At 53.0% G+C, this 22,906-nt stretch overlaps 1 protein-coding gene across 1 annotated transcript; it reads right to left on the bottom strand.

Annotated features, from left to right (window-relative positions):
• Nucleotides 1-497: 497 nt before the first annotated feature.
• Nucleotides 498-21,247, bottom strand: LOC135425402 (eosinophil peroxidase-like). The gene is made up of 14 exons (XM_064677661.1): nucleotides 21,230-21,247; nucleotides 20,392-20,466; nucleotides 19,162-19,255; nucleotides 17,490-17,665; nucleotides 15,376-15,496; nucleotides 14,636-14,765; nucleotides 13,377-13,583; nucleotides 12,534-12,849; nucleotides 9,148-9,308; nucleotides 7,080-7,326; nucleotides 6,519-6,689; nucleotides 4,369-4,606; nucleotides 2,624-2,838; nucleotides 498-1,400 (listed from the first exon to the last, which is right to left on the bottom strand). The coding sequence occupies exons 2-14, from the start codon at nucleotides 20,462-20,464 to the stop codon at nucleotides 1,372-1,374; spliced, it is 2,178 nt and encodes a 725-aa protein (XP_064533731.1). The 5' UTR covers nucleotides 20,465-20,466; nucleotides 21,230-21,247; the 3' UTR covers nucleotides 498-1,371.
• Nucleotides 21,248-22,906: the final 1,659 nt, after the last annotated feature.

Here is a 22,906-nt window from a genome sequence, read left to right as displayed (position 1 = left end):
GAAAACCAAAGCTGGAGAGCCCAGGACACCCCCCAGGCAGTCGGGCACCCCACACCCATCACTTGACTCCCTCGTAGCTCCGGCACCAGGAGCTCACCCAGGAGACAGAGGGGACTTCTGCCCACTCCAGGGCATGGCTGGTGCCTTTTGCTTTCCAAATGTGCCCTGGGTGGTGTTTCCCAGCCTACACCACCCTCAGCCCTCTTCAGTCTCCATCCCTCTTCTTCCTCTCCAAGGTTCTCACAGAGACTCCTCCCATTTTGGGAATGATAAGGAGGAATTGTTGCCGAGTATTTGTTGGAACTGCCTCCTGCCCCGGCCCTTCCATAGTTCCATGTCACACAGGAGGTGGGGTCAGAGATTTCTGCAAGAAATTCTTTCTTTCATTAGCAAAACACAGGTTCTGGAGCTGTCTTTTCCCAACATTCCCACAGAAATCCTACCACCATCCTCCACTCAACTGTGGCTACTACACCTCTTACAAAGTGCAAGGAACATTCTGGCCTCAGCCCAAAACTGCGGTTTATTGAGCAATAACAGGAATATAACAGGCTACAGAGGGAGGAGAAAGTGGGTTTCATCCCTTTCAGGAAAAGATATTGAGAGGACAAAGCTGGAGTGAAACCAGAGTAGCTTTTACTTTCTTGTATGTTTAGATTGTTCTTATCTTTGCCAGGACACATCCCACCTGCTCCATAGCCCAGGGATAAGTCACTCTGGCTCGTGCCAAGCTGCAGGAATAATTTGTCACAGATTTCTGTCTTAATGCCTTGGGCATTCTGGACTAAGGGCACAAAAATGATGAGAAAACAGCTCTCTCCACATGGACAATTCCTTAATTCCATATTGGAGCAAAACCTGACACGGGGCATTTTAGACAAGCCTGGTTTGGGGTGAAGGACAGCTGCTTCTGCTTCCCTCAGGGGCACCCTGACATCAGGAGATTTTCTCTGGAAACTAAAGGATGTCTTATTTTAAACAAAAAAAAAAAAATTGGAGAGCAAGAATCAGCTGCCATTCCAATGCCCTGAATATTTCTGGGGTTGCAAAATTTGAAAGAAGGGTCCAAACCATGTGCTGGTAAAAGAGTGTGTGGTTCTGTGGACCAAAGCAGCAGCTGGTGCGATTTGGAATCAGCCCCTGGATAACTCATTTCACTTGGCTTTGTGATATTGAGTGATTTCCCAGAGCTGGGATATCTCCTCATGAAGTTTTTTCTTGCTGGGCTCCATCCCACTGGAAAGGCTTCATGCAAACTAAGCTGAGTAAATGACAGCAACAGTGCAGGCAGTAAAAGCACAGAGCCAGTAAAAAAATAATAACAAATCCCAGCATCTTCCCAAGTCCAGACTTCTGGGGAATCCTCAGTGTTCAGCATTTAAAGTCACCAGAATCTTCTTCTAGAGGAGATAAAAAGCAGTGTGTTAACAGAGAAGGACCTGCCATAGCTGTGGATTCATTTCCAAGGGTTAAGCTGGAAAAGAGGGATTGATAACTGGAATTATGAGAGCGTGACAGGGCCTGACTGTCAGCAAAGGAAGGATGATGTTCTGTTAGGAAAAGGCATGGCACTGGAGCAGTCTGCCTTTCCCAGGGGAGAGCCACTCTTCCCTACATCTACTTCTCAGGGACTTCAGAGAATTTGGAAGGAAAGCATTAAAGATCAAGATTTTACAAATCCTGAAGGCAGAGGGAAATAATAGAAATACAGGCAAAAGCTATACAAGCAGAAATCAAATTCCAAGATCTCTTCCATAGAGTGGGAATCTCTGTTCCAATGAAGAGCTGCTTTTGGCCTGACCAGGATGTGCTGACAGACAGCTCAGAGCTGTGCTACAGAGAGGCCAGCAGCTGGACAGACAGACAGACCAGCCTTCCCAATTTGGACATTGCTTTCCATGCAGAAAAACATGGGAATCAACAGCAAAGACCTAAACTGGAAGGTCTTCTAGTCAGAAAAAATCACACAATCCCAAATGGGTCAGGCTGGAAGGGACCCCAGTGGGTCACTGGTGCCACCTCCCTGCTCAGGCAGGGCCAGCCCAGAGCACAGGGCACAGGATTGTGTCCAGAGGGCTCTGGAATCTCCCCAGGGAGGAGACTCCAGCCCCTCCCTGGGCAGCCTGTTCAGAGCTGGGGCACTGCCCAGGGAAGAAGTTCTTCCTCCTGTCCAGCTGGAGCTTCCTGGGCATCAGTTCCTGCCCGTTCCTCCTGTGCCATTGCTGGGCCCCCCGAGCAGAGCCTGCTCCATCCTCTGCCCCCTCCCTGCAGCCCCTGACACACAGGGGGAGGGCCCCTCTCAGGGTCTGCTCTGGAGGCTGAACAGCCCCAGCTCCCTCAGCCTTTGCTCAGAATCCCAGAACAGGGCACTTGGCTTGGTCTTACACTGCCAGGGCTGGGAAATCTGCACTTTGGAGGAGCCACTCCCAGTGCACCTGATAAAATGGAGAGTCCAAACATGGCCCAGGGGTGTACCTGGCACATGGCCCAGGGGTGTACCTGGCACATGTCCCGGGGGTGTACCTGGCACACAGGACCAGAGCCCCATCAGGCAGCTCTGGTTGAAGCCCCTGGCTCTGATCCTCCCCCGTGCCTGCAGGCAGGAGCTCTGGGAAGCTCTTACCTTGCTCCTTGGTGCACGGTGACTTCCATGGTCTGAGGTCCAGCTTTGGGATCTGACTGCAGCTCACAAAGTACTCGGGGTACCTGTTAGCCCTGAAGATGTGCCTTGAAACTTTAGTGATGCCGGTGTTGTCACAGATTATTCGTGACAGGGAGATTTTGGCCAGTGCACGGCGTTGCTGAGGCGTGAAAACCCCGGGGTTCTCCCACCAAAACCTGCAGGAGAAACAAGGACACACAACAGATTTTTGCCTTCTGGCTTCTTCACGTTCAGGACTCCCACATTAACACCAATAACACAGTTCTGTTGCCAAGAACAAATTCAAATTTCTGTTATTTAAATCAAGAGCCCTGACTCACCAGCTGGATAATTTAATTTGCTTTTTTTTTTTTTTTTTTTTGCCCATGGACTTATAATAAAGCTGCAATTGAATTAATTGCCCTGTGTTCCCTCAGATGAGGCACAGGCTCCTCTTTCAAATAGGAAAGGCTGCACAGACTCTGGTTACAGCCACATGATTGCTGTGCTGGAACCAGCCATGTAATTACCCAATTTTAAAAAAAAAGCATTTGTTTCCTGCCATAAGAAGAGGATTTCTAGATGTGCAATGGACTGTTTGCCTCTAAGCTCCCAGTACTGGGGTCTGAGCTCATCCTAAGTCTTTCTAGGCAGAACTGTTCCCAGAAACAGGGGTTGTGATGCCATTTTCAGGCAATATTGCTGGCAGGAACAGGGATCTTGCTTCAGAAATGCAGCTTAAAATGGGACACTGCTGCACCATGAGCAACCTCAAGGAGGAAGAGGAATTCAGGGATGCTCAAAGCTCAACGCTGCTGAAGGGATTTTGGTTGACAAGGAAACCCCAACTCATATCTTGGTGCAAGCCAAGACCAAACCCTGCTACACGTTAGATCATGGGGTTCCAGCTCAGAAAGGAGAAACAGTGAGAAATCACCTCCAAGACCCCTGAGAAGTACAGAAGACACTGAGATGGACAAAAATGTGTATTACAAGCTCAGAATTTGGGAGGTGAGCAGGTGTTTGAGTTTTACAGGCGCAGCAGGGAGGGGACAGGGATGCTGCCAGTGCTGGGGGAGCAGCTTGGGCTGAGCTGGGACCCAACCAAGAGGGAACATTTCACCTCTTTTACTCCCTAAAAAGCCTGGAAGTGTGTCAGTCCTTCAGCACCATCCCTTGGTCTGCAGGTGAATTTTCAAAGCTCCTCAAAGCAGGAACCACCACCTCAGCAGATGCTGAGCAGTTGCTTCCAGCGCAATAAGTTTGGACCTGACAGATCTTGCTCCAACTGGATGAAGTCAATCCACCCAGATCCTGGTTTTCCCACCTTTAGAGCTGTACCTGTTTCTCTTGCTAAGGTTTTTGTTATGTTTCCCTTCCTGGTGGAGGGAGCTGCTGGTTGAACACACAGTAAGACCTCGAGAGCACTGATCTGAGGGAGGAAAAGGGCTCCAACATTCCCACGTGGAGAAGGGCAACCCAGTTTGCACAAGGAATGACTGGTAGTGAACAGGCTGAGAGTGAAAACACTCGGTTGGGAAGGGATCTTAGCCCAGGATCTCAACCATTAGACAGGGCATATCACCAGAAAAGGAAAGAAATGTTTGGAGTAGTAGTGAAAAGAAGAGCAATAAACAGCTGGAAGTTTCCAAATCTGCCTAAGGAAATCTCCATAAACTCCAGCCTCTCTGTCCTTTGGGGTTGGGATTACCAGCTCCCCCTCTTACCTGTCCCCATCACGGATGTTCCTGAACTGGGTGCCAATGAGACAAGCCATGAGAGGCCCAACTCTGCCTCCCTCCACAAAGGGCTCTGCAAGGGCCCCAATCCAGATGTCAATGTTATTGGGGGTCCCATAGAGCTGTAGGAACTTCCTGGCCAGATCCCGATTCCTCAACACTCGACCAAGGGACTTCACTCCAGAAGGCTGTGAGAGCCCACAGAATCTTCTCCAGGAGTTGTAACCTGCGAGTGGTTGGGCATCAGAGACAGATCAGTAATGTGTTACCACCTCCTGGAAAGACCTTATCCTCTCTTTCCCAAAGCTGGGACACAGGGAGGGCCCCAAAATGTTTAAAGCATTTTTTTTATGTTTCTGCTAATGCCATTGACTTCCCATTCCTCCAGAGCCAGTTCCTCCTGCCTGGCCTTTCAATGCTGTTTTGGGAGGGCCATGACTTTGCAGGTGATCTTTGCTGGTGGGAAATATTCCACCACCTTCCAGTCACATTCTGTTCCACTCAGCAGGGATGCAGCTGATGTTGCCTTCAACCTGGACAAGGTGCTGATGGCCCCTCTTTCTGGACAACAGGACAGTGGCCAAGTGCTTCCCCACAGCTGGTCCCTGTATAGTCACAGGGACAAACCATCCCACACCACGCAGCCCAAGTTACTTCAGCCATCAGACTTTGCCAGCTGGACTAATTTTTCCTCTACTGCAAACAGCCAAAAATCCACTGGGCCACAACTGGTGCATTATTCTGCTCCTTGGTGGACAAAAAACCTCTGCTGTGAGCACAGAATGGTTTGAGTTGGAAGCCAAAACGTTAAAGCCTGTCTTGTTCCACCCCCTGCCATGGGCAGGGACACCTTCCACTAGCCCAGGTTGCTCCAACCTGGCCTTGGACACTTCCAGGGATGGGGCAGCCACAGCTTCTCTGGGCAACCTGTGCCTGGGCCTCACCACCTGAACAGGGAACAATTCCTTCCTAATATTCCTTCCTAATATGCCCAGATGACACCACTATCAAATAATTCCAGGAGACTGAGAATTTTCTTCATCCAAAAATCAATTAGGAAGGTTGTTTTGACCTTGCTGTGCCATCACCATCTTTGTGGTTGACTAATATCAGGAGTACAGTGGAACTCAGGGTGGCTGAGACCCAAAGCTAACCCCACATTCACCAATTCAGAAACTCACTAATTCACAAATTCAGAAATACATGGGAATTCCACTATGGCAGGTCTGGAGTCAGAGCTAGAAACTCAGGATTTGTGGTTCAGAAGAGGTTCTGCACAATGATGTTCCTACTTAAAGCATGGAAAAATCACAGCCTTCTGTTTCAGCCAAGGCAGAGCAGTCCTGTGGCCTGGCCATGCCCCTGGGTGTGCTGCAAAGCCTACGAGTGGGCTTCAAACCTGTGGATCCAGCTCACTTTTCATCACAGTTCCAAAGGATTTACTGACACAGCAGCTCCAGGCACTTACATCAGACTAATAACAGTGTTGGGCAACGACCCACCAGGAGCCAGCTGTGGAGTCCCACCAACAATCTATTTCTCAAGAGCATCTTGCAATGCCATTACACTGGTTCTGCCCCTTGCAGAGCCCTGAGAGTGGTTCTGACATGCCTTTTGTTCTGGGACACGGTCTTTGTAGAGAAATTACCATGAGGTTTTCCTCACAAATTGGAATCTGCTCTTCCAGTCACGCGGGGCTGGGCTGGACCACTACAGATGCTTGGAGAGAAGCCACGGGGGACTTCTGGCCCTAATTCCACTCCTGCAAACTTGTTGCTGAAATACTTCACCAACTTTTCTATTTGAAAAATTACAAGTCAGTCACCGAACAGCAAACTTTGCTTTGTGCAATGCCCTGTGTTCTGCCTCACATGTCTCCTCCAGCTTCATCCAGGCTCTGCTTGCATTGGCCAACCTCCCAAACCTTTTCCTTGTTTCTGGATGACCATGGGGTGGAAAAGGTTTGGGAAAGAGCATCAGGGAATCACAGACTATCCTGAGTTGGAAGGCACCCACAAGGAGCGCCCACAACTCCGAGGTAATTTCAGTCAGTCATGGGCTGGAGATGTTTCTCAGTGCCCAAGCAGAAGCACCTGATTTCCATGTCCTTGGGCAGCCCTGCTCCCCCAGCAGCTCACCTGGCAGGCCGTGGTCCCTGCTCCGCTGCATGTTGAGCGCGGCCAAATCAAAGCCAATCCTCTCCACCTGCTCAAAGAGCCGGTCCCGGAGCTCGTCCACCACCATCTGCTGCTGCGTCATCAGCTTGGCCTGGCTGGCCATCAGGTTCCGCAGGTAGGGATCGATCCCACCTGGAATGGTGACACAGGGATGTGTGAGCAGTGTGGGGAGACCGGCGGGTGTGCAACAGGCTCGAGAGAGCTGAGCACGGCTTGTATTTAATTATGAGCTTCTGCTACGTGAGAATCAATTTTCCTGCCCTCAAAGAATTAGAAAGTGCTTTGAATAATGTTCTTGGAGGCCACAGCAATTAAGAGATCAAACCATGAGCTCCGTAACATGATGGGCTGCACTTGACTGCAGGGAACAGCTCTGTTGGGAAAACTCTGGCTGGTTGAAGAGGTCATTTAATACAAAATACACTTAATACAGAGTGTTTTTAAATTTGGCTGAAGCAGGAGCTCATCCAGAGAGGGCAGAAAAGGCTGAGCGGGATAAACTCACTGCAAGAAAGGCTTTACCTTCTTGAAGGATCCTCCAGACGGCAAAGAAGGAGGTTCCAAGTCGAATTTCGGGTGTTATGGGCTTGTAACTCTCATTTAGGCGACCCACAGTGGGGGGAACTGAAGCGTGGGCGAAGCGAAAGGCCAGGGTGAAGACGTTGGATATCCGAGGATCCACAAACTCGTTGTAGCCCCGGTAAGGAGGAATCAGATGCTGGAACCTGCATCCCAACAGGAGAGGCAGGTAGTCCCTGTAGGTTATGATCTAGGGGGAAACAAGGAGAGGATGAACCATCAGTGTCTTGGCTGTCAGGTTCTGAAGAGGCAAAGTTGTTGTTGGTGTTGTCAAACGACAGGAGCTGTCATGTGGAGCTGCTCTGATGGGATTGATGGACCACCCCAGGGCCAACCCGCCTTTCCCCTCACCACACCTTCACCCAGCTGCTCTGGCAGCCCAGTGGGGATCCTCCCTGCCACTGTGGAGGGACGTTTTTGTTTCCCCACAAAACCTCTTCTGCAGCTGTCCATGTGCAGCTCCAGACACGGACACAGGCACTGCAGGGCACTGCCCATGCTCCTGCTTTCTCCATCCAGGCATGGAGGGATCTCCACACCCTCTAACACTGAGGAGCTTTGCATGAACAGGCAGGGAGCTGGGTGAAAACGCAGCATGGACACCCCAGGACCACCAGGGAGCATGGACACTGCTCGTGCCTGATCCACACACACCCTCTTACCTCCCCCCTGATGCTCAGCACTCCGGTGTCCCCAGACACAGCCTCTGTTCCTCAACGCTTTGATAGGTCAGAGCAAGATAATAATTGGTTGGACTCAATGATCTCAGAGGTCTTTTCCAACCTAATTGATTCTGAGAATGCCAAACCCTCCCAAATATTGTCTCCCATCAGCCAGGCAGAACTGCACCCTGAGATGGCAAAGATAACGTTGGCAGCGTTGGCACATGGGATGACACCACCCACGGGCAGCCCTGAGAGCCCTCCCATAGCAGAGGATTCCAACCCTGCCCTCATGTCTCTCTGAGATATTGAGGAAGTGCCACAATACAATTAAAAAAAGTAAAAAAAAAAAAAATTCTGTGTCAGGAGAAGAAAATAGATTAATTTTCTGAAAACTGCAGGAAGATGAAACCATTGATGTCAACACAGTGATGGAGATGATGCCTTTAGGACAACCCTTTGAGTCTCTCCACATTGCCTTACCTAACATGTTTATCCAAAAATACTATAATATTTAAATTGACAGTTAAAAAAAACTTAAACATTTTGATATCCCTGGTTTTTATTGCTTGTTAAGCCAGCTCAGAAGACAAGTTTCCAACTAGGTCTGACTAAGCACTGCCTTTGGGAACTCCATGTCTCCTTCTCATAAGAACCAGCCTTTTGTGTTGCCTGTGAAACCTCATCTGGCTTTGAAGCTGGTCCTGCTCCAAACTGGAGGCTGCACAAGAGACCTTGAGAGGTCCTTTCCAAGCACAGAAATGTTTTTGTGACCCTCAGGTCTCGTTCAGGGTGAAGTCTGGGGTGCAGCACAGTCCCAAGGGGCTCTTTGCCCCAGAGGACAGAGGAACACCATGGCAGGCTGCACCCACCAGCACATGGGGCTTCTTCATAGGATCCCAGAATGGTTTGGGTTGGAAGGCACTTGAAATATCATCTCATTCCAGCCCCCTGCCATGGGCAGGGAACCATTGAGAGGAGGAGACTGCCAACCCAGAGGAATTTTAATCCAAATTTCCAGCACCATTTTTATCAGGTACCAAACACTGATTAGAAAAACTTTTCCTCTGAATTTTCTGCCTGTTTCTCGAACAAAAAAGTGCAGTTAGAAACCACCAAGCAATTTTTGAATTTAACAGCAAAGGGACATCCCAGATCTGGGGGGGACCCCTCTGTGCTTGTTATTTCAGGGATCTCCGTGTGATTTTGCTTTGGTTGAAAGGGGCTGGTGGAAAGAATTTGGGCCTTTGCACCCCAAAAACCTCACACCCTTTGGCCACCCCATCCCAACAGAGCCTCATGTTAATGCTGTGAGACTGCAGGCAGAGCCAGGCTGTGTGAGATGGTACCTGGATCATGGCTCCCAGGATCTTTCGTGCCTCCTGGTAGAGGGTCTCATCATTCCAGTGGGGATTGAGCCTCTTCAGCTGCCCGGCCAGGCGGTTGTGCTCCCGCAGGAAGAGCGTGTGCATGCAGGCCAGCTCCAGCATCTCGCTGGCTCTGGTGTCACCTAGGAGGGTCACAGCTGAGTGGCAGTGCCCTGTGCCTGGCTGCTTCCCACTGGAATGGGACTATCCCACCGGGAAGCGTGCACAGAGCAATTTTTAGATGTGTGGAGAAAACGGGGGAGAAACACAGAGGAGGAGGAGGAGGAGAAGGAAAGCGAGGTCAGAGCGCCCAGGATTGGGCAGCACCAGGGAAAAGCCAAATTTCTGCTGAGGCAGCAAAAGCCAAGATGCCACCGTGGTTGGGCTCAGCATCACAGAGAGATGGGGAAGGTTTGTTTTGATTAAGGGCTGTAGCATTTACTTAAGGAGTTAAACACATGTAAGTGTTATCCAGGCTGCCATATCAGAGAGACATTTGGTCTCACAGTCAAGAGAGAAATGTAAGATGGGCAGAGGGAAGCCAGGAGGGCTCTGAAAGTCAGAAGGTCTCCTTCAAACCGGCTGAAACTGCGGCCAAAGCAAGATGACAGTCCCAAACAAGCTCCCTGGGGAGGAAAAGTGAAAGCTAAATGAGTCACAACTCGAAGGAAGAAATTACAAACAGCAGCACAATGAAACATCAAATCCTTCTTCAAACATCTGGGGCAGGAAACCCAAGAGCAAGCAGGTGATGGGAGGATAAAGAAGCACTCAGAGAAAAGCAAATATGTTGCATTCAGTGCCCTTGTCCCATAGTAAATAGAGGGATTTACTCCTGCTCCCAGCACAGAGCCCTTTTCATCCACTGTCAAAGGCTCCCTGTGAGGGGCTGCGGAAGGACAAACAAAAGCAGCTCTGTGAGGTTTCCATGAGCAGAATTCACCCAGCCAGGGCTTCCAACAGAGCTCCAGGAGGCAACGCTGAGCCCTGGTAGGCGACAGCACATGTGAAATCCCCCCAGTTCTCAGGGACCGGAAAAGTCCCAAATAAGACACTGAATTTTCAAAGACACTTCTGAACCAGCCATGAATGCATTGATGGGAATGTTCCAGCTATGGGACAGGAACTGCCCCTGCAGTCCAGAGGGCTGGAAAGTACCTGATATTTCCACCTTGGAAAGTATCTGATATTCCTGCTCTGCTCCTCACTGGGCATCTGCCTTTGGCCACAGGTCCCACATGGTCTTCACCAAGGGGAGCAGGTGAAGACATGGAACAGCAGATGGGACAGACATAGAGGTGTGAGAGGCTGGAGGGAGCACAAAACACCAAAAACTTCACAGGAGGAGCTGGAGGATGGCATCAAGCTGAGGTGTCCCACCGGTCCCACCACCAGGTCCTGATGGTATCCAAGGACCTTGGGGATGCTGCACAGAGGATCTTGGACAAGATATACAGGGGGCCAAGGGTATAGAAAGCAGCTCCACAGCTGATGAGATCTGTTGTGCTCTCAAGTTTTCTCCAGCAGTGCCAGAGCTGCTCAGCCTGGCAGAGCCAGCAGAGCCAGGAGGTCCTGCTTCCAAAAGAAAAAGACCAGGGAGTGAGACACTAATCCACAAAGTGTGTGAGAAATGTCCCTGTTGGGGTTCCCCAGGCTTGGATCCTCACCAGCAGGGCCAGGGAGAAGGGAGCAATGCCCAGGGTCTGAGGGGTCACTTCTCTCTCTGTGAGCTGGGGATGGGAGAAGATGGCAAAGGGCAGCAGGTGGGAAGAGGATGGTGGCTGTGCAGTGATGTGGCTGGAAGGGGGACACAGATCTGGGAGGCTGTTTGGATTTGGGAGGATTTGGATTTGTGCCCAGGATCAAAGGAGTTCTTTTTGGCTGAAGAAGTGGTCAAGGGGATACCAAAATCATGACAAAGGTTAAATGAAGCCAGAGCCTGTCCTGATGGACTGTCCTGGCTCCCAGTGCACCCCCAGCCTTCTCAGTGGTGGGGACACATCTTAGAAGGTCACCATGGTCTGGAGTTGGCCTCATTCTCATTCCATCTGGGATCTCAGCTCCTCTCACAGTGCAGCAGGAACTCTGATGTGCAGCAACACAAGCAAATGCTTCCAGGAGCTGACCCAGCCCAGTACCTACACACCTGTCCCCATCCTGCAGGAATAGAGAAGGCCATGGAATGACAAACATGGACAAACCATTGCCTCCAGGCTGGGCTGCCACTGCTGTGCCTGTTTGGCTCCACCATGGCACTGGTTCCCAGGGCACTCTGGACCCTTCTCTGGAGCACAAATGGGACAGATTCACTCCAGGCCTATTGTCACAAAAGAGGACTTGGAGGTGGTGAAGACCTTTCTCCTGCCTAGCACAGCCTGTCTCTGCCTTTCATGACTTGCTACACTCCGTTTCCTCCTTCAATAAGAAAAACATTAAAGAAAATAGGAAGAAGAAGAAAAAGGAGAGGGAAAGGGAGAAGAGGGAGAGAAAGAGGGAGAGGGAGAGGAAGAGGGAGAGGGAGAGGGAGAGGGAGAGGGAGAGGGAGAGGGAGAGGGAGAGGGAGAGGGAGAGGGAGAGGGAGAGGGAGAGGGAGAGGGAGAGGGAGAGGGAGAGGGAGAGGGAGAGGGAGAGGGAGAGGAAGAGGAAGAGGAAGAGGAAGAGGAAGAGGAAGAGGAAGAGGAAGAGGAAGAGGGAGAGGGAGAGGGAGAGAAAGAGGGAGAGAAAGAGGGAGAGAAAGAGGGAGAGAAAGAGAAAGAGGAAGAGGAAGAGGAGAGAAAGAGGGAGAGAAGAGAAAGAGGAAGAGGAGAGAAAGAGGAAGAGGAGAGAAAGAGGAAGAGGAGAGAAAGAGGAAGAGGAGAGAAAGAGGAAGAGGAGAGAAAGAGGAAGAGGAGAGAAAGAGGAAGAGGAGAGAAAGAGGAAGAGGAGAGAAAGAGGAAGAGGAGAGAAAGAGGAAGAGGAGAGAAAGAGGGAGAGGAGAGAAAGAGGGAGAGGAGAGAAAGAGGGAGAGAAGAGAAAGAGGAGAGAAAGAGGAGAGAAAGAGGAGAGAAAGAGGAGAGAAAGAGGAGAGAAAGAGGAGAGAAAGAGGAGAGAAAGAGGAGAGAAAGAGGAGAGAAAGAGGAGAGAAAGAGGAGAGAAAGAGGAGAGAAAGAGGAGAGAAAGAGGAGAGAAAGAGGAGAGAAAGAGGAGAGAAAGAGGAGAGAAAGAGGAGAGAAAGAGGAGAGAAAGAGGAGAGAAAGAGGAGAGAAAGAGGAGAGAAAGAGGAGAGAAAGAGGAGAGAAAAATAAATAAGAAAAACCTGAAGAACCGACCGAAGCCAGTGGAATTGTTCGCTGTGGTTTTCAGGTCAAGGATGAAAACACCCAATTTACCTGCAAAAAAGCAAGGGATTCGAGCTGCCCCACTGGCCTTGAGACAGGGCTCCTTCCTCACGGGCCCAAAGGGCATGTAGGCCCTGCCCCTGTCGGTGAAGTTCTGGTTCACAGCCAGCAGCCCCAGCCCGCGGCTCCGGTCCCGCAGCCGGTTGGCCACGGCCACCTCGCTGCCGTACACCACACTGCCGTCCAGGAACGAGGTGAGGGCATTGACCTGCTCCCGGACCCCCCTGCCCGGGGTACAGGCAGGGGCAGAGCGGAAGAAAGGCAGGCAATCCCTCCTGTTGGTGATTCGGGGATCGTTGGGTGGGATCTGAGGGGAGAGAACGGGAGAATCCGTCAGCAGGAGCCGCGTGGTGACGCACGGCCGTGGCAGAGCCACCTCACAGGTAGGGTGGAGATCAGTCATAAAGCCTGATATGGAGGGTCAGGTGGACAGCAGAGGTGCTCCTTTAGGAGTCCAAGTCCCAAACAGCCCGGAGACACCTAGATTTCCATACAGTCCTATGGATTCCTAAAGTTTTTCCCTATAACTTATATATATTGGATTGAATCACAGAATATGCTGGGTTGGAAGGGACCCGCAAGGATCATCGAGTCCAACCCTCATCCCTGCACAGGCCCATCCCCAGAAGTCCTGAGAGTATCTCTGTGACTGTGCCTGACACCCAGGGACACCCCCTTGGCCAGCTCTGGGAGGATGTTCCCCCATGGCCAAGGGCCGGGAGAGCCACCACCATCTCCTGCTTGGAAGATCCCCTCTCCCTGTCTCCACCATCTCCTGGTTGGAAGGCAGATGCCCTCTCCCTGTGTCCCCTGGAAGAAGGAGGCTGGCTGTACCTGGATGGGGAAGCAAGGAGGCTTCTTGGCACAGCTGGTGTCACAGTCTGTCTCACCACGAAAGCTGAACCTGGCTGGGGTTTCTGGGCTGAAATCCAGGTCGTGGTCGATGAACTGCCCCCACTGCATGAACATGAGGGACCTGCGCTGGTCCAGCCGGAGCCGCTCCGGCGGGAAGTGAACGATCTCGTTGGACACCCGCCGGACCTGCAGGGATGGAGGCAGGACACGTGTGGGGAAATGACCTGGACAAAGGGGTGCACCGGGTCGTGGGGTCATCAGTGAAATTCCACAAGGCATTTCTTGTGCTTCACAGACCAAAAACCACCCAAATCTGTCGGCGCTGGAAGGTGACACCGAGTGTCCCTTCACTGGGCACTGCACTGGTCTGGCTCTAGGCAGGGTTCTGAGCCTCTAGGCCCAGACTATCCCCTGATGGGCTTAAGGAAGCAGCTAAGCAAGCCTGACAAAGGGAGACAAAACAAACTGTAAAAGACATTTCTGAAATAGAAGTGTGGAAAAAATAGTCACAGAGAATTTCTTAAATTATTCCAAGGCTGCCTTCCCTTCTTATCTTTTCCCCACCCATCACAATTCCCACACCAGTTCTTCCTTCATTTATTACTGCACAAAAGTGGGCACTGTGCTGTGCCCTGGAGGAGGGTTAGGAAGTACAGCGGACACGTGAGCACGAGGCACAACCCAGAAAGTCAGGGAGCTCCTCATTAGTGCCCTTGTTGCATCAAATCCAGGTGACCAGGAGGCACATCACAATGTCCCTGCTCCCACTCAGGGGCCACCAGAGCCACACACCCAGATCACCCACCCAGGGACCCCCACACAGAATTTCTGGCCAGATATTTTTAGTTCTGGGGGTTCCTTTGCTCACTTTGTCCTCTGGCACGTTGCTTTTCAGGAGATGACCTGCTGCCACAAACCAAATCGAAAAAAAGGTGAGCGAAATAATTTGGCTTAAGTGCACTCAATTTAAAAGAACACATTGCATGATTCTTTCTTCATCTCGTGCTTCTGCATAATCAGGTTGATTTTCCTTTGCTTTTCCTGAAGGCTAGAGAGCCCTTCTGATGGATCCCCCTGGATGTTCTCATCGGATCACTCTGCAGCTGGTGAATCCAAGTTCCTCCTCCAATCCCCCAATCCCGCTGGTGGGTGAACATTTTGCTGCCTGTGATCTGCCCAAGAACTGACAATCCCCAGGCCCTGGCTGTGCATTCTCTGGTGACTGTTACAAACATTACCAGGGGAAGAGGGAATCCATAGAAGCGCCTTCCCTCCGTCCACCCAAGGGGGATGGACACGCCGTCCTCGTACTGTGCTGGCAGCCACCTGGCCAGGGCTCTGTTGGAGGCTCCTAGGGATGGGTGCCTCCTGCCAGAGGGAGTGGAAGAAGAGCAAACAATTAACGTCATCAGGATCATGGCAGAGCCAAGAGCTCATGGATGTGGAGAGACGTGGACCTTGGAATGGGACCGGACAACGATCCGGGAGCTGCTGCACCAATAAACCTCAGGATTAATAATGATAACAACAGTAATCATAGAATTGTTTAGGTATGAAAAGACCTTTAACAATCCATCCCAAGCCTCAGTTTCTCCCAGGCAAGAACTCAGGTGACCCTTGGTGTCATCTGGCCTGAAGAAGAGCCCTCAAACGTCAGACCAGGGGTGGAAACTAAAGTTGGAGGCTTAATGCCAGGGAAAAGGGCCAGAGGCTTCTGAATGGCATTCCCAGTGACCTTGAATAGAAACTGGGGGATTTGGATTGGGAGTGTTCCTGTGCTGTTTGGTTCTTTTGAAGGCCATCACTGAGTGGTAATTACTGGATGGTGACTCCACCACCTGGGCAGCCCCTTCCAGTGTCTGACAACTCTTTCCATGAAGAAATTCCTCCTGATGCCCAACCTGAACTTCTCCTGGCTCAGCCTGAGGCCATTTCCTCGTGTCCTGTTGCCCCCCAGCCCTCCAGCTCAGCCCCTCACCTGTTGTTGCACTCGCCGGTGATCGTTCGGTAGCGGGAAGAGGCACAATTTATTTTCTTATCCTGCTGGTCACATCCACTGGCCTTGAAAATCATCCCCAGCTGAGCTGGAGTCAGCAAATCTGCCAGGGAACAAGGGGGAACACACAAGCCCTCAGGAACACACTGGCCCAGGCTCAGGGAAAGGTTTTCCTTCTTGTACCCTTGGGATGGTTTCTTGTCACAGAGTCACCTGTACGACCACGTGCTGTTGTTTAAGACCTTCCTGCTCAAAGAGGTGCTGAGGAGCAACAAAGCTGCTTTTCCTGGCTTGGAAAGCATCAAACCCAGCAAAGCTGTGGTCGAATATCGTTTATAATTACACATGAGGCCTGGGCAGCAGCAGAATGATTTTCTAGCATTATATTTTCCTTCCTCTCCTCTCCCTTTTTCTCTCCACCATAAAATGCAAACAGCTCCAGCCACCCCAGGGGATGTTACAAGTTTTTCCCCCTGGAAGCATCATCAGTGAGTGTCACCACTGCTCTGAGCTTGGAGAAGAACCATCCCATGGCTGGGCACACCAGGAGACTTTGCCTTTGTGTTTCCACCGTGGAGATTTCCCCTTGCATGGGAGCTCACTGACTGAGTTCAGCCAGCAAAGCCTTAATCACAGAATCCCAGAATGGTTTGGGTTGGAAGGGATCTTAAAGCTCATCTCATCTCACCCCCTGCCATGGGCAGGGACACCTTCCACTACCCAGGTTGCTCCAAGCCCCATCCAACCTGGCCTGGGACACTTCCAGGGATGGGGCAGCCACAGCTTCTCTGGGCAACCTGTGCCAGGGCCTCCCCACCCTCACAGGGAACAATTTATTCCTAACATCTTATCTAAATCTCTCCTTTTTTAGTTTAAAATTTAATTCCTCCTTGTCCTGTCACTGTCCACCAGTGTAAAAAGTCTCTCTCCCTCTTTCATAAGCCCCCTTTAGGCCCTGGAAGAGGCTCTCAGGTCTCCCTGGAGCCTTCTCTTGTCCAGGTGAACACCCCCAGCTCTCCCAGCCTGGCTCCAGAGCAGAGATGCTCCTTCTCTGCTATTGCTGCTCAAACGAGTCCTGAGTCCCTCACAGGTTTCCTGGTCACTGCTGCCACCAACAGTTTGGGTCGCAGAATGGTTTAAGGAGCCTCTGGGCTTGCAGCTGAGAGGTGGCAACCAGCTGGCCTGGCAGGTCTGTGGAGCATCATTCCTGGATGGAGAGGCTGGAACTGAGCACCACCAGCCCTGCCATCTTCTTCCAGCTCTCCCCATCCTGGAGCAATGCTGGGACACCCCAGGATGTGTGTCCTGGCCTGCCAGTGCTTTACTGGAATGCTGGGGAAGTGCCCAAAGCCAGGTTGGATAGGGCTTGGTGGAAGGTGTCCCTGCCCATGGCAGGGGTTGGAACCAGATGATCTTTAAGATCCCTTGCAACCCAAACCATTCCATGCCCTCCGTGAGTTCACCTTTTATGGCAGGAGCCCTCCCTGTGCCTCCCTGAGCTGTTTCTCTTTCTGCCTCTAATCTGCCTCCTGCTCTCAGCAGACTGGTCTGGCCAGGGAGCCACGATTCCACCTCAGGGAGGATATTGTTCCTCAGACACAGCTGAAATGTCCTCTCACATCTCCCCATTCTCCATTTGGACCTTCTCCAGCATCCTGTCCCTGGTGCAGCACAGTCTGGCAGTGACTTTAGTGCTGGCTGAAGCCTGGCAGAGGAACTGCCTTCCTTGGGGTTGAACTACTTTGAGTCACATCTCTGGCTTTGCTCATTCCCAGCTCAAGCAGAAGAATAATATCTGCCAAAGTCCTTCAAGCTCTGACCCATTGGTCCACGAACCTCTATATTGCAGAAAGAGCCAGGGACGTGCCCAAAACACTGTCATTAACTGACAAACCCCTAAACAATTTTTTTTTTAAATAGAAAGAGAGCACAGAAAAAGAACTCAGCTTTGCCTCTCTGCAGCCACGTGGGAGAGGTTTGAGCCATGGTCCATCACAACCTGCTTTCCTTCCCTCCTCCCAGGCCCCACAAAGCCCCAGTGGCCAAGCCTGGTGTCTTCCTCCTCTGCCTTCCTCCCAGCACAGGGAGATCCCCACCTGTGACGTTGAAGTCCCCCCTCACAGCCCATCTCAGCTTCTCCTTGAGGAGGCTCAGGGTGGTCTGCACATAATCTGCCGCCCGCACGGCCGCCCGGGTCCCCTCCACGGGCTGCTTGAAGTATCTCAGGAGCTCTGCCGGGCTCAAGGCATCGTCCTGCAGGTGCTGCTTGATGCTGCAAGGGAGAAGAAAACAGAACCTGACCTGGGGCAAGGCCAGGAGTGCTGCAGGTTCCACATCTGAGCTCTCCTGGTGTGTCCCTGCTCTGAACTGCAAAGGCAAAGTCACTGGGAGAGGCCAGGGCTGCTCCAGCACCCCTGACAGAGGAGCAGAGGGAGCTGCAGGAAGGGAATCTCTCAAATTGCCCAGCTCCACCTACCAGAAGGCAAATTTTAGGTCTTAGATCCTTGAGGCACCCAGAGCTCACTCAGCTGTTACCCAGACCATCCATATCTGCAGGTGTCTCCATCCCAGGGTCCCAAATGCCTCCAGCTCACCCTGTCTTAAAGCTGATGGAACCTCCTGTCAGCTGGAGGGGTCCCTGAGCCAGCAAGGGGTTTCAGAGTGTGGCTGCAGGAGGAGGACAGCTACGGGCTGGTGGGAAGCTGGACACTCCCAAACCATGGTTGGGAGTCCCACAAAGTGTCCTCATTGCAGCCTTTTGCTGTGTCCATGGAGGGAACCACTTGAAATCAACACCTGGCACCACCTCAGAGCTCCTCTGAGGAGTGGAACAGAGCCCAGCACAGCGTCAGGTGATGCTGTGAGGGTGGGGAGGCCCTGGCACAGGTTGCCCAGAGAAGCTGTGGCTGCCCCATCCCTGGAAGTGTCCAAGGCCAAGTTGGACAGGGCTTGGAGCAACCTGGGCTAGTGGGAGTTGTCCCTGCCCAGGACAGGGGAGTGGAACAGGAAGATCTTTAGGGTCCCTTCAACTCAAACTATTCTGTGATTCTGTGAACACTGAGCTGGGAGGAACAGCCTGCAGGGAGGAGGTCACAGCTCTTGGTGCCCCAACAGCCCTGGAGACAGGGTGTAAAACCAGGGTGAGCAGGAAAACCCTGGGTCACAGCACTCTGTGCTCCCAGAGCTCCCCACCCCGCTGGACCTGTGCTCAGGGAGGACGAGAGGGTGAAGGTGCAGTGCAGGGGTCACACGGGTGTCATAGGGGTTACACAGGGGTCACACAGGGGTCACATGAGTGTCACAGGGGTCACACGGGGATCACACAGGGGTCCCAGGGGTCACACGGGGGTCACACAGGTGTCGAGGTGTCACACAGGGGTCACAGGGGTCACACAAGTGTCACACAGGTGTCACATGGGGTCACACAGGGGTCACACAGGGGTCACACAGGGGGCACACAGGGGTCACACGGGGTCATAGGGGTTACACAGGGGGCACACAGGGGGCACAGAGGTGTTGAAGTGTCACACGAGTGTCACACAGGAGTCACACGGGGGTCACATGGGGGTCACACGGGGGTAACACGGGGGTAACACGGGGGTCACACAGGGGTCACACAGGGGTCACAGAGGTGTTGAGGTGTCACACGGGGGTCACACGGGGGTCACACGGGGGTCACAGAGGTGTTGAGGTGCAACACGGGGGTCACACGGGGGTCACACGGGGGTCACACGGGGGTCACAGCCGTGCCCCAGCCCCAAACCTCACCGGTCCCGCGTGCGCTTGTAGGCGACGTCCACCAGGCGCTTGGCCTCGGCCACACTGCTCAGCAGGGCCGTGTCCGACAGCTCCTCCAGCACATCTGGGCAGGGACAGGGAGGGCAGAGCTGAGGGCGCTGTCAGGAACCCTGTGCTCGTGTCTCCAGCACCCAGGGCCTGGGCACAGCAGTGCTGGAGGCAGTTGCTGCTCGTTCTCGAGAGATCTGGGTATAAATATAATCCTCAGGGGGTCTGACAGTTGTTCCTGGGCATGAAGAGGTGTCTCCACCAGTGGAGGCTTCGAACAGCCACAGTGAGAGATGCAGGCTCCCTCCTGCTGTTTCCCATCCCTGCAAGTGTCCAAGGCCAGGTTGGACGGGGCTTGGAGCAACCTGGGCTAGTGGAAGGTGTCCCTGCCCATGGCAGGGGGTGAGATGAGATGAGCTTTAAGATCCTTCCCACCCAAACCATTCCATGATTCTGTGATTCTATAAACAACCCAATTTCCTCATGGCTTTCTCCAGTCCCTCCTGCAACCTCCTGCCACCCTCACTGCTCCCCTTCCTGCCTGGGGGAGCTCCCAAAAATGAGTTTCATCCCCATCATCTTCTGGCTGTGGGTCACAGAACAGGAGGGGACAGGCCCTGGTGGGCTTCTCTGAGGGACAGCACTTTCCTACAGCTTCCAGGGAGAAAAAAAATGTCAGAAAATCACACAGAGGAGGTAAATATCTCCAAAAGCTCCCCGGAATTTTTAAAATATCTTCCTTGATCAGCCCAGAGTTTATCTCTTGGATGATGATGAGAAAAATTATTGCCTGAGCCACTATTTGAGACAAATGAAAGATCAAGCATATGCTTTCCATAAGGACTTGACACTCTAAGTTAACAGGTGGAGGTCTCTAGATGTTTTAGAGCAGTGATCCAGGGCTGGAAAAGAGGAATGACTGCTCCATCCCCAAACTTCCAGGCCCTGGAAGCTCAGGGAGCAGGAATAGAGGCCCTCATACCTGAGAACTGACCTCCTTTAACCTGATTTAAGAAACCAGGAAGGCCATGAACTGGTAAAAACCTGAAGCAGCCAGGATTGCTGCCACAGGAGGGACAAACTGTGCTCCTTCTGACACCTCTTCAGGGCTGTGCTGCCACAGCAGAGCAATTCAGGCTCTTCCAGGCTGAACTTTTGTCTTTCCTGCTCAGAAATTCCCCTGATCTGCAAAGCCTGAGGGAAGGACAGTACCGTGGGAAGAGGATACAGGTGGCTGGAAGAGGCTGAGGATCACCAGCAGCCCCGGGAAGGTTCCTGCCTTCATCCCTGCAAAGGAATGCAAGAAGTGAAGAAGACCAAGAGCCAGTGGATGGGAATTTCCATGCCCACACCGAGGATGTCAAGGGAGCTCAAGGGGCATCCCCTTCCCAGTGCAAGGGGTTGTCCTGCCTGGGAGGTCCTTGTAGTGCCACAGGGGGACCTGAGGTCCCCCTGTGGCACTACAAGGACCTCCCAGGCAGGGAGCAGGGAGCTGCCTCCTGTCCTGGGGATTCCCAGCACTGCTGGGAACATCCTGTTTGGGACTTTGGGGGCAACAAAAAGGGAGCAGAACACGCTGCCAGTGCAGCTTGGCAGGGAGCTGGGCAGCAACGCGGGGAGTGCAGGGGGCTGGAAGAGCTGGAGGGGAAGAGGGAGCAGCCAGGGCAGCACGGCAGGTCCTCCACACGCAGAAATTTGGGATGCTTTTCGCCCAAAGCTGAGGCACTCACCTCCCGAGGCTGCTCCAAAGCAACCAGAGCTGTGGGCTGAGCCTGCTGCTCGTCGCCTGACCCCCGCCGTGCAGCTGCCTCAAAGGCAGCCCGGAATCCACCCTAAAACACCCAGCTAAACCCTTTCCCCGCGGGGCAGCCTCTGGCCACAGCAGCGGCGAGCTCCAGCCACATCCTTGCCGTGCTCCCGGCTCTGCCAGCCCCGAGCCAGCGGGAATCACAAACCTCAGCTGGACGCTCCAAACCCAGCCCCAGCCCCCCACCCACGGCACGGGAAGGAGCCCCCCACGCCCAGAGAAGTGCCCCGGGCAGGCTCTCACCCGTGATGTGCCGTGTCCTCCCTCCCCCGGCCCCTCCGGGCCAGGCTTTTATCTGCCCGGCGTTATCTGCAGGGGCTGACCCGGCATTTGGGGAACTCCCCCTCGGGGTGTGAGGCCAAGACAGCACAGCACCCACCCCAGCACCACGGCAGGGAGGCCCCTCTGCACCCCCCTGCACACCCAGCTCCAGCGGAGCTTCCCCGTGTTTTTTCCAGAGGGAGACGTGAGGCAGCACTTTGTTGTGGCTTGAGAGTGTTGAGTCCTTCTGGGGGTGTTTTACAGGGACAAGATTCCTTACCCCATGGTGCCCTTCATCCTTCCTTTCCATACCAGATCCCAAGGGTGCCTGTGCTGCCCAACACTCCCCATCTCACCTCCTGCTCCGTGTCCACCGTGGTCTGGAGGGATCTGTGTATGCTGCTCCTTGTGCACGTCCCTGCAGCAGGAGGAGGCACCTGGGTGATGGTTTGAACAGGTGTCACCAACCTCCAGCTGCTGGTCTGGAGCTCAGGGAAGCCCAGGCAGGGTCTCACCCTTTCCCAAACTTCTGCTGCACTGGGAAGTGATCTGGCAAAGCATCTCCTCTCCCTGTGGCCAAAGCTCCTTTCCCTGTCCAAGTGCAAATGGACAAATTCATCCCCCAAAATGGGCTCCACCATCCCTGTCCCCAAAGCTGGGCTCCACCATCCCTGTCCCCAAAGCTGGGCTCCACCATCCCTGTCCCCAAAGCTGGGCTCCACCATCCTTATCCCCCAAAATGGGCTCCACCATGCCCAGCCCCAAAGCTGGGATCCACCATCCTTGTCCCCCAAAGTGGGCTTCAACATCCCTGTCTCCTAAACTGGACTCAACCATTCCCAGCCCCAAAGCTGGGCTCCACCATCCCTGTCCCCAAAACTGGGTTCCTTGCAGGTACAGCCTTGCACTGCCACTGGTCCTGGTCCTTCAATGTCTTAAAGAAAACCAGCAAAGCAAACTGCAAATCTTGTGGTGGGTCCCAGGTGTTTGCAGACCTCTAATCTAAGACTGGTTTTGACAAACTAGAGGGAATCCACCTGGAGCCCAGGAGGCAGGAGAAAGATGGGTTTGGTCAGCCTGGAAGGAGAAGGCTCTGAGAGCCTCACCATTGGCTTTGGTTGTCTCCTGGGAGGGCTGCAGGCAGAGCCAGGGGCTGCTCAGGGTGCACAGGGATGGGACAAGAGCCAATGGCACGTGGTGCTGCCAGAAAACTCCCAAGAAAAACCCCCGTGAGGGTGGTGCAGTGCTGGGATGGGGCCTGGAATAGAGGTGGGATCTGCATCCTTGGAGACAGAGCTCACTTGAGTAAGACCCTGAGCAACCTCCCCTGGCCTTCAAGGGGACCCTGACCCAAGAGACCCAGGAGGTGCCCCCACCCCTTTCTGTCTTTGAGACAGGAGCAGAAGATCTCCTGAGCTGCCAACACCGGCACAGCACCAGTACAGCACCAGTACAGCACCAGTACAGCACCAGTACAGCACCGGTACAGCACTGGCACAGCACCAGCACAGCACCAGCACCAGCAGGTTGCACAACAGTGACCACAGCTCTTGTGCAAAGGGGGCAGAGCCAGAGGGTTTCAAAGCCACCACCTGAGTCCTTCCCCTGCGGCATCACCACCACTCAGAGGAGCAAGAGGAGGGTTTTTCAAAGGCTCCC

The sequence above is a fragment of the Pseudopipra pipra genome, chromosome 21 (genome assembly GCF_036250125.1).
Source record: "Pseudopipra pipra isolate bDixPip1 chromosome 21, bDixPip1.hap1, whole genome shotgun sequence".
NCBI lineage: Eukaryota > Metazoa > Chordata > Aves > Passeriformes > Pipridae > Pseudopipra > Pseudopipra pipra.
The sequence above is the reverse complement of the archived record's forward strand: the minus strand, read 5'-3'. Positions and strand labels throughout refer to the sequence as shown.